This window comes from Xiphophorus couchianus, chromosome 23 (genome assembly GCF_001444195.1).
Source record: "Xiphophorus couchianus chromosome 23, X_couchianus-1.0, whole genome shotgun sequence".
NCBI lineage: Eukaryota > Metazoa > Chordata > Actinopteri > Cyprinodontiformes > Poeciliidae > Xiphophorus > Xiphophorus couchianus.
Window position 1 is genome coordinate 9,488,215 of NC_040250.1, and position 12,169 is coordinate 9,500,383.

General features: G+C 37.5%; 1 protein-coding gene across 4 annotated transcripts in view; it reads right to left on the reverse strand.

Annotated features, from left to right (window-relative positions):
• diaph2 (diaphanous-related formin 2) overlaps positions 1–12,169 on the reverse strand; it is a 460,396-nt gene that overhangs the window by 91,195 nt on the left and 357,032 nt on the right. For all 4 annotated transcript variants that reach the window (XM_028008256.1, XM_028008257.1, XM_028008255.1 and 1 more), the window contains one exon: positions 4,859–5,023. In XM_028008256.1, the coding sequence (XP_027864057.1) occupies positions 4,859–5,023 (165 nt within the window). The remainder of the gene's footprint in view (positions 1–4,858; positions 5,024–12,169) is intronic.

Here is a 12,169-nt window from a genome sequence, read left to right on the forward strand (position 1 = left end):
CATTAGATATTTTCAGACAGGGTGAGAAAGAAGTTCAGGAAGTCCATTTAGAGTTTGAGGTGGTTTGGGCTTTGGGTCAGGATGTCTCTTTGTTGTCTCCCTTTTTTCCAGTCACAGTCCATTTTGGCACATGCAGAACTTACTATACACACCTTGTGACCTGGAAACCTGGATTTGTGTGAGTGAAAGCTACAAAACGTATGACTGCATCCAGCAAAACTGTATTTCCAAGTCCTTCTGGTTTTTACAAAAAAAAATTATGCATGCATCACTATCAAATACTGGCTATGCAAATTAAAAAAAAATGAGATTTTGTAAGAACAAAATGTGTTCCATTTGGCATTCAGCTGTCAGTAATGCTGTCCAAATACTAACATGGCACTTCTTTACTAAGGCTATGATACCCAGTCTGGCTCTGTTGTCTTTATAATTTCTAAAATGTGTGTATTGTTTCTCCTTGACCTGTGCAACACAACACATCTCCCGCAGCATGGTTCCCTTCCCATGCAAATGAGTTTGCCGGTCCAGTGAGGGCGTAATAAGTATTTCCAACTGCTCGGTTGCACCAATGATCTCACACAGAGAGGGTGCCATCACTATATCTCATTTGAATTTTACAAACACTACAACGCCTGGGCTTTAAGTAGCAAATGTGTTTATTAGCCATCTGCTGCACCGTGTGCCAGGATGTGGGGTGAAATGGCTTCAAGAAGTTATAGGTTACAGACTGGAAGGCTTTTGCTGCTGTATACATGTACTCACATATTGATGGGTGACCTCCAAAGTCACTGTACAGTAAGTAAATATATCACATAAACATGATGATGAATCCCCCGAGTCTAAAAGCAGCGATCATTTCTTAGATTTTGAAGGAATAAATAAGGATTATATCAAATAAGGTGAAAAATGGCACCAACGAATATTAAAAACCTTCTCATAAATGTTCTATCCTGTTACTCTATGGATCCATATTGGTCATATTAGAAAGTCACTTCATTAACAAGGAAAACTGTTGGCTCATCCCAGCCCATCTGCTGTGCTTTGATAACTCATTAATGAAAAACAAAAACTCCCCATCCTCTTGCTCCTGGTCAGGATTACATATAACACTCCCTGCTATTGCATTTCACCCATACTCTATTTCAAAGTATGGCAGTAGCATTAAATTAATTGTTGAACTCCTCCAATACTGGCTCAAATGATATTTTATTGGGCTCAGAAAAAAAATGAAGAAAAAAAACGAGGTGGGGGTGAGGGAGAGACGGAGAATGAAACAGAAGGAAAATAGAGTTAATGGATTCTCTTATCAGTTACATTCAGTTCTGTGAGAACTGTCTGTCAATTCGTTTGCTCAAATGCCTTATGTCGGTCGGGTGCATTAAGCTTCCGCTTTTTAGTAAAAGCAATTTAGGGTGACTGTATTGCAAGGGAATTCTTTAATATATCAGATGCTTTGTGCTGTGAATGCGTTACAAAGGGCGGCGCAACAGAGAAGGAACTTAGCGAGGATGTTTTGTCCGAGTCAAACAACTTCATATCTCTGTATTTTAAAAGAATAATAAACAAATGTCAGCGGCGCACCAGGCGTTCCAAGAGGCTAAATCCAGCTAGCATGTTCACTGACAACAAGTCATCACATTTATTTGATTTGCCATTTGTCACAATCAAGAAGGAGTCGATGTAAGTCAAAGATGAATAAAGCATAAGACCTTTTTTGGAGGAAAAAATGAGTTAGCCTAGTTGTTTCACAGGGGAGGAAAAATAAAAACAACATTCAAATAGGAACAACCATTGATTCCTTGTGCTCTGGAAGCAGATGGGATTAGCCTCTCTGTCAGTAAAGCTGAAGCGCCAAAAACTATAAATAATATCTGAGGAATGTGGTGATTAAAGGATTGTTTTTGTATGAATATATTAACTACACTATATCCCACTTACTTCTATCCCCTTAACCATAGCAGGAAATCGGTAATAAAATATTCATATCCAGCTATTTGCTTGAGAGAATAATTTATTTTCTTGGGTGGATGCCTCTTTTACAGATATGCAACTCTGGAATCCTTCAGGGAGTGCTGCGTTGTGCGCTCGTGCACTTTGATCAGAGAGAATGGGAAGCGGGTTTCACACAAGGATCAGAGTAAGAAAACGAGAGGGATTCAGACAAGGGGACCTTTCCATTTACATTAACGGGTTGCGAAAAGAAAAAGAGAACACCGTCTGGACAGGATGTCATCATCCTGTCACCTGGAGCTTTAGGGGAGGTGCCAGGTGGGAAAGAGAGATGGCAGAGAGGCAAAGACAGGTAAATACATGTTTAGAAGACTGCTGACAAAAACAGGAGATTTTTACTTTACTTTTCACATGGCTTCTATCGTACTAATTCAATTTGCACCTGGTTGATGCATCAATGAACTATTAATTTTTCTCCGAGTGCAAATGAATGCATCTGAATGATCTTGTTTAAAGCCAATTTTGACAAAATGTCAAATTCTTAGCAAAGGAAGATATAAAATGTAATAATGCACCACTGACTGTATTCTGACTGAAAACACATCAGTTATAACTTTTAGCAAATGAACAAATATAAACTTAACTTTCATGCAACTTTGGGATAATTATCCAGTTTCATTTCAGGAACAACCCAAGAAACACCATAGCTGACTGATCACTGTCCACAGCGAAGAAACTTCAACATAAACTTAAACTGAGAAAGTGCTGAAAGGAGTTAAATAAATATTATAATATTGTGTTATTTTTATTTTATCAGCTCAAAAATAAACTAAATGTGCAAGATTTTATTCAGATGAATGAAACTGACATTTTTAGAAGGAGATTGTAGATCAAAAGCATGTAAAGAGTCTTTTGTGAGTGTGTTATTAAAAGACAGGCAAAGCGTTTTCTAATGTTTTGGGTTATTGTGGGCTACCTTTTTAATAGTTTTTAGTCTAAGTTCAGGAACAACAATGGGATGTGGGTCATTCTGTCTTCTAAACCACTTGCTGAATGACTCAATGGGGGCAGCCGAATTGTTTGATGTTTGTGGTTCAATTTAAATTGAGATTAACACAGAAAACAGTTTAATAAATGAGAAATATTTGTTGGTGCAACTAACATTTTGTTATCTTAAGTCTGTTGAAAATCTTCCCGTAAAAGATTTAAAAAATATATATTTATCTGCATCAGGTAGAGATAGGCCAGATTTGTTTTGTTGCAGTATTGTTGTCAAGGGCAGCAGAAAATCATTCATAGGTTCGCAAATGGCCCCAAGACCGCACTTTGGACACCCCTGGTTTAACTTATTTGAGACACCCAGCAACATCAGAGTCTGTCTGGAATGCTTCACTTCTAGAGTAAATGTGTTCTTAATTCAAATTTTAAGCGAATGTCAAAAATTCTAAAGCTTTTTCCCAGCCATAAAAGCAGGGTTTTTTCCCCGATATCAGAAAAATCATTAAACTTAACCATAGCTTAAAGGTTTTAATATAACAAATCAGTGCTAGAGCCAACAACAGCAAACACTTCTGCAATTGGTTACTTAAGCTTTGCGTACATCTCTGAATCCATTGTGAACATTAATAAAACCTTAAACAAATTCAAAGTCTTTAGAATTTTTGCCATTTAAAAGATCAGCACATAAAATAATCTTTTAAATGTTGGGGACATTACATTACTTCTGTGAGAGAAGAGAGAAGAATAGATTAATGAAAAGTGACCCAATTTGACTGAGTCAAAAGTATATAAAATGCAGAAGAAAGAGAAAAAAAGCTGAGGTTGCTTTTGTGTCCACCGGCACCTGAATATTAGTCGGCTTTTACAAGAAACAGAAAAGCGACACTATTCAAAACCTCACAGTCTGTTGTAGCACTGGAAAGCAATCTGCAAATAAAAATGTATTTGACACAGAAAAAATGGCATATGGAAGGAAATGACAGCAGGTGGGCCTTGTTACATTCTTCCTGAGAACTTACACGAACCATATTAGAAATATAAAGTCTGAATACAAAATGTGGCACTGTTTTGGACTGAAAACCTTCTTGCATTTTGAAGTTGACAAGCTGAAATGATTGTTTCTCAAGTGAAAGAAAAAAACCATTGATGACTTCTGGAATTGCAGTGGGACAAAATCATCTTCAATGCTCTATTTCAGTCTTAAGTTATGGTCTTAGGTCTGTATGACAGGATGACAAAAATAACAAAGGAGAATGTTGATGCCTTAAAGTTATCTTAATATGTAAGAAAAGGTCTTTGTTAATACACCAGGGTCAGGAGATTTTGAGATGTAAGGCTTTACTACACATGAGAGGTGAACACTACTGACAAAAAAATTAGAAATCTTCAATCTGCCTTAGTTATGTCATTTGTTTTTAGCATTTCCTTTATAAAATCCATAAAGAGGCCATAAAATGAGAACGAATGCTAATTTATTTCAGTAGTTTAGTTCAGAAGAAGATTCTCTACACATTCAGTGACACTTCTAAGTTTTCATTTCTGCAGTTCACACCCTTCAGTCTGGGTTTCATATATCAGAGTGTGTTTATGAGAGTCACATCCTGAAATGAATTAGAGAAAAAATTAAGTTCTCCATCCTATTCTAATTTACTGGGATGCTCTTCTAATTGTAATCCCAATTTAACATTCAGTTTCAATGAGAACATTGTAATTTTTCACCATCTGTGGGGTCCTGCTGCAAAGTTTGATGAAAATGTGAGCATGTGCAACCAGCTCTCATTTCACTAACACCCAATGTGTGCAAGCAAGCGAGTGCAAAGGCATGTGCATGTGTGGGTGGTGGCCGCTGTTAGGCGCCGTGCGTCTGCTTTATAGCAACGGAGTACATGTGCCGTCGTTTTAAACTCACCACGAAGAGGAAGCGGAAGTTGGCCAGCTCTCCGAAGAAATCCTCCACGCTGACTGAGTGGGGGTCGAATGCGAAGTAGCTGCCGATGCTCTCGTACAGCTTCTGCATGTTCTTGTGCATGGTGGACAGCTTCTCGTACTGCTCCCGAGAATGTTTGGAGAAGCCGTGAAAAAAGGGGAGTCAAGGAAAACAGAAAATGCAAAGCCTCAAACACAGACAATAAAATGCTACAGTAACCAGCAGTAGCAGGGAAATGTCACACATATGTTGCCTTACAGTATTTTTGAGACCCACCTATGTCAAGGTCAGCAGAAGAAAGAAAAAAATGGATAAAGGAGGATCTTCATCTCACTTTGGAGTCAATAACAAGGAGAGCTAATAGCGGCAGCCCTGAAGTAATGGAAAGGTGTTTTGTAGGCAGCAGCATGACACAGATGGTTGCTAGAAAAGCTGATTGCAGTCATTGTTCTATTGTTTCGCACAACAACAGTGGGGTCAGGTTGTTTTGAACCTCACAGCTCACGTCGCACTGTGTAATTTACTGAACAGGCGGAGGACTTTTCTCCCAGTGAATGAGTATTGACAGCCGGCATCAGTTAAGCATTATCACAGCAGCCATTGACCTCATGGAGACTGCACCGGGGCACTACAAGACTCCCATCCTGAGAGGGATGAGAGCGATGCAGCGCAGATTTACGTGAACACACATGTGGAGGACACAAACATGGAAATAAGGAGACCTTGAGAAGGAATTTCATTAATACTGGTCATCCTGAAATTACTGCTTTTTACGCATTTATGCCGATAGTTGTTATTGGTGCTGGCTATATTTTTCGTGAAGGATTAATATGAAACTCATACACACGCAAGGATGCGAAAAAAAAGACAGCATAACTTCATAAACAACCACTTGCATCAAGAGCAAAACTCATCCTGCCTCCACAATCATCAAACCTAAGTGAGGTGAACAGCTGAGAGCACTTATAACCATAGAGTGCACACGTACAGTAGCACACGACTCATGTGTGGGTACAGTGCAGATCAGCTGGTGGACAGTCTGCAGGCACACAATGCTAAAGACAGCAAAGTGTGATGATGAAATGTTTTTTATTTCTTTTTTGTTGAAACATATGGAGGAAATAGACGAGGTGACAGATGAACGTAAGTCTGGGGGGGAAGACGACTGGTAGACTCATTCGAGGAATCATTTCAGCCCTACTGATAAGTATAAAATATTGTACATTGTCTGGGCCACTGGACCAAAAACAATATTAAAGACCTCAAAAACCAACATATTGTAGTCTGATCTAAAGAAATTAAACAAGATGAGAAACAAATCATATCTGTCTGGAAAGAGTTACAGGCTATTTCTAAGGCTTCTGGGAAACAATTTAGCTGTGAAAGTTGTTATCCACAGAATAAGAAGACAATATTACAGTAGTGAACTAGCAGGATTAACCAATCAACCAAAATTACTCCAAGTGTTCAATATCAGATAAGAATTTGAGAAAAGTTAAGTTTATGAATGAGATGTAATCCATACTATTTTAACATGTATATTTAGCATTACATTTCTGGTGGAGTATTTTTCCTCTCACTTGTCTTGTTTTTCCTTAAAACAGAAAAAAACATTATGTAATTTATATCAAAGCTATAAGAAGCTTTTGGTTCTGCTTACAATTTCAATCTATTATTTGTGTAACTGCTACTGAATTTAATTTATATCCATTTAAATTGTCCTACAAATTGGAATACAGATGGAAAATATCTATAAGGCAAAACAAGGTTTAAATTGGGGCATGTAAAGTGCAATACCTGTAGCGCCACCTGATGACAGGGAGTGCAAAATCAGTCTCTGTATTTGTCTAGTGTTAGTGTTCATGCCAGAAGAATTGCTGGACGTTCATGCAAAATAAAAGACTGCAAAATAAAGAGCAACAATGAAAATTAAAGATTAATAATACACAATTCATCTAATTAAATGTGTTTGTCTTTCTTATGTGTTTTCCACTGTAATCTGGTCTAAATTGATGCTGTTGCTGTCAACCGATTGTTAAAGGCCATCATTTGACAACACTTTACTGCTTGCTTGTGTTACTCCTACGAAGGTCCCAGCTTCTGAGTCTGGGGGCAGTTATAGGCAATTAGTGTTCTTTTACAGTCGCCTTGGCAACATCCATGGTCAGGTGGGACAGCATGTGGCCTGCGATTACCAGGGCCAAACAGTTATCAAGATTTTGTTGTTTTTGAACAGTCTGCTATTATTGCGTGGAGGCCACAGCAGCTTTCCAACATGTCCTGCTTTGCTAGTTCATAATCAATGCTGTATTTGGGATTTTTCTGTTTCCCCTGCTAAAAATATTACTTATGAGGTCATGTGCAAAACATGTTCCATTGATCCAAAAACACACAATTGTAGAAGTGTTTTTTTGAGTTTTGTGAATGTGAAGGAGGAGGAGGTGTAGATTTGTTGGATTTATTTTGTGAGGTCACACTGGGACAGTCAGGACATTGGGCAGAGAATGAACTTATTCTTCTGTCTCTCTGTATCCATGTCTGCCTGGACGCGATTTACCCCCATTGCTCCTGTCAGACCTCTGTTATCTCTTTGTACACCTCCCTCAATCACCTCTTCTTTTCTAGAGAGTCTCAGCGGATGGATGTGAAAGTAAAACTTTGCCAAAGTAACATTTCTTTTCAACATCAAAAGGACTCTTGAGTTTTGCAGAACTGGAGTTGTGATTTTTTTATGGGTAAGTGGAAAAATAACTGTTTAGAATCTAAAATGTAGCTAGCACATCATAGAAATGTACAGCCTCTTTTAAAAACGTTGCTAAATTAGGTTAGCATAAACAAAATAAATAAAAATAGTTAAAAATGTATGAAGAAAGGGGGTGCAGAAAATGATCATCATAATCATGTCAAGAAATCAAAAAGAAAAAAAATAATAATGCACACCACTACAATGTTTCCATTAAATGTTTACAATATGTTTATCATTTCTTTAGTTCTTGGGGAAAATAAATGTTTAAAAAATCACTTCAAGAACCTACAATTCCTCAAATGGATGCTATTCCATAGTTGTTTCAAATTACAAGTAATACTCCACTCCACTATGGTGAACCTCAAGGTTCTGCATAAGCGCCCCTGTTGTTTTGTTTCTGTGAACGGTGTACAACCCCACACTGTTTATGGTATTAATAATAGATGCAGCCATCTGTGAATTGAAATAACAATTCAAGACTATCAATCATTTTTGATTTAGTACCACATGTGAATGTGTCACAAATCAGATTTTTTTTGTTTTTTAATTTTTTGGTGAAAATATTTCAAATGGGTCAGTCAGACTGTCATGAAAAAGTCAGATATGGGTTCCACATTAGCAAAAAAAAAATTAAATAAACCAAAGAAGAAAAAACAGAGTTGAGTCGCATTTCTGTGCTCCCTGAACGTAACCCTACATCCTGGTTCTAAGTCACAGGGTTCTACATTGTCACGGAGGTCCTGTGATCGGTGCCTGGTAGCACTGCCACATACAAGGCATCAGTTATTTATCTGTATGTTAGGATTTTTATGATTGCAATCTTGTATTGTGTTTTTTTTTTTTCAGGGAAGGCACTACCAAACTTAAATTTTACTTAATTACTTGCTGTGCCTGATGTAGCTTGTGGCTCACTGGACGTTTTATTTTCCCCGATTTGCTCCCCTTCCCTTCTCACTCCCTGAAATGCCCACGTATGCACTGTGGTAGATGTGTCCCGCTGGGGACTGGACTGAAGCTGGCTGGGCTTTTGCTCTTCATATTTCCACATCAAAGACATGTCATATTGATGGAGCCTGACGCACACTATCCTGCAGCAACACAACCTGCACGCTGGAGCTGCCATCCAGCATGCATACAAAAACAGAACGAGAAGGGAAACATACTCACACACACATATATATATATATATATATATACACTGAAAATGTAAGGTCTAACTGTCATGCTACCATTCTTTAACTACCCAGTTGTCAATTACACTTTTCTTTCTTTTTGCTATAGGATCCTTTGTTTTCTTTCTGTTTATTTTGCTTGCCTGTTTTTACACCCTGTCTCAGTCTAAAGAAAAAACTCATTATAATTCCCTTTCTACACCCTCACTTGATATTCTCTCCATTCAATTCTCGCTCTCAGACAACAAATCCCCTCTTTCCTGCTCAGAGTGGACTTTCACAAGTATTCTGTCTGAACCAGGTCTCGTATTCACACCACTTGGGCTTGGAGTGGGCACGCCGGGTCACGAGGTAAGGCATTAGGCAGTCTTTGGTTGCCCCCAACCCTGTTTGTCAGTCTTCGCTCTTCTCTTCAGGCTGTCCTCACAGGAGGACAGCTTGCCCTGCATTAAACCCTACCAAGGCAGAGAAGGGCAGCAGCCCTAAGACTGAAGGGGGTCCATGTAGCAAACATTGATGAGGATTTAAAGCTGCCACTCTGCTTTAAAAACATTTCCATTTTCTATTGTATGTAACATACGGAAAGTAGCAATTAGCTGTGAAGCGGAAAATGATGCATGGTTCAAAAATGTAAATGATATAAAGTGTGACGTGCATTTTGCATTCAAACCCTCTTTACTCTGATTCCTCTAATTAAAATCCAGCTCAATCAAATTACCTATAGAAGTCAAAAGAGGAGGCGACTCTGGAGGAGCTGCAAAAATTCACAACTCAAGTGACATTGTTTTACTTTTTGCCAACCACAAATTTGATCTTTACAAAGAATGACAAAATAAAGCCATTGCCAAAGGAAAAGTGGTAAGAATCATAGTTTGAAGTAAGGCAGCAGTTCTCAAAGAGGGATGGGACCCCAATTGTTGCAATAAGTCAACAAGGTTGGGGTCCTAAGATCCTCTTTAGAAATTAAACAAAATCAATTATGAAAGGTTTTTTTATTATTATTATTTTAAACATTTCAAAATCCTTGAAAAAAAAATTCACTTCACATTTATGCTCTACTTTATGTTGAACTGTGTCATTAAATTCCACTAAAATTCCAAAGAAATGCATTAATAATAGCATTGAGCAGTTTTTATTAGATATAGTCAGGTAATAAAATCTTTTTCAGATTCAGGGCTCTGCTCTGTCTTTTTTTCTACTCGCTATAAACTCCAGTTACTTTCTGTCCTTGTAAAATCCAGATTTAGGTTTTTGTCCTGCCCCAGAGTCCTCATTACTGCATTTTAATCAGTCACTATTTATCTTTTCGACATGCCAGAAAAGGGTATGTTGAAATTACTAAGCTGCGATTAGGCACACTCATTTTTAACATCACAAACTGACATCAAAACTGGATCCAAATCAGATTTGTAGTCTTCTTTTTGGAGCCACACACTATTCATTCAAATGATAAAACACAGAGAAAAATCAATTTATGGACCACAGCAAAGTAAAAACTGTGTTCACATTGGCCACCTATGAGGATGGCAATAAATTACCTGGTTTGTTTACCTGTGTGCATGAGAGAGTTATTAAAGTGCGACATAAAACCCTACAGTGGGGGCCCAAAAAGCCTTGCTAATAAGTCTCCTGTAACCTAGTTCCATTAATGTTTATTTAATGCTTTTCCTATGTGCTCATTGGCCACTCCATCCAGGGCCCCACACTAAGCCTGCTTTTCTCCAAACCCCACTATCCCTGCTCCCTTTATCCCCCCACCTACTGCCAGCAGCCCCTCTGGGCCAAATTACACCAAGACTGCCCACTGACTGGACACAAGCCATCATGTTGACTGAGAAGAGGATGAAGGAATGGAGTACAGAGTCATGGCAGAGACTTACCACTGTATGTCTGATGGAATACATCATTTTACTGTAGTTAATTGTTTTTCTTCTTAAAATAAACACAAGAGAGGCTGAAATAGATACCCAACTCTTTTGTTTTGGTGTTTTTCTGGTGTTCTCGCAAAAAAAAGTTAAAAGTGAGCGTAGGAAAGCGAACACACTGAGAAATGACCTGACGTAATGGATTAAAATGACTGGGATTATTCATATAAATTCATTGATCTGAATTATAGTAAACAATACTGTGAATGTTTCTACCAAGCAAGCTTGCTTTGTAAGAAAACAAATCACTTCAGCTTTAAATTAATTCAAGAGTCATAAAAAACAAAGCAATCATCCTGCAATTTAACCCTCTGATGCATGAATTATGATCCTTTGTGTCAGAATTTTTTTTCAATTTTTTAAAATTCTTTTCTTAAGGCATAAAAAAGGTAGGAACATTTTTTTTGTAAAAAGAAATTTATTTTTATTTTTATTTTTTATGTGATCAATTGTAATTTTGTCCAAATACAAAGTTGTTATTTGAAAAATACATCAGTAGTATTGTTCCTTAGGGGTTATCTGATGTCACAATATTTTTTTTACTTGCATGAGTCGTCTACAGTAGAAGGAGGGACCGGGTCGGTTCTCATGCTTTTTTGTCTGTTGGCCATATTGTATTTAACAAAAATAATTTCTTGCATTTGCAGCTGATGGCCAGTAGTTGATGGTATATTTTATGATGCATTAGTGTCCACTTCAGTGGTCTGTGTGCAATTATAACATAAAAATCCACAGGAAGCACAAGAAAATGGCTTTTAGAAAGCTGTCCACTGTAGTGACCACTATGCATGAAAGGGATAATACGTGCTAAACCAACATTTACACAGAAAATTAGAGCTAGCCTGAGGCTAAATTTCTGGAAAGGAAATGAAGACATTTTCTCCTACAACTGAAAATCTTCCCTTTTCTCACCTGCAGTTGGTAGTCGGTATAATGTCACAAGAGCAGAAAAATCACAACAATTCAATCTGTGGGAAAACTCAGTGTATGAACTCAATACCACTACAAAGCATCCAATATTTTAGGCAGAAAATTTTACAAAATATTCAAAAATGCTTCTTTTTTTTTAAAACAATGCAAGCTATGCCCACAATTTCATGTTGGATCTAAATCAAACAGTTTTGCTCATTAATTCCCTAATGCAGAATGTTTCTGCTGATCATTGCAAAGGTACATTCTGTACCAAATATGAAGTTCTATTTTTCTGATGTATCAAATACTTATTTCTTTCCAATTAATTATTTAAAATAACGCAATGTTATTTCCCATCTGAGGTGTACAGACGATGAAAATTATAGAATTCCCCAATTTTTGTAAGTCGCAAAACTTGGAAAATCAGCCCTGTATTAAAAACTTGTTTTCCCCACTGTAAAAACAATTTGGTTCTAACAATTACTCTTCATACTTTTGACAATATCCTCAGGTTAAAAAACTTTTAAGCCAATATGCA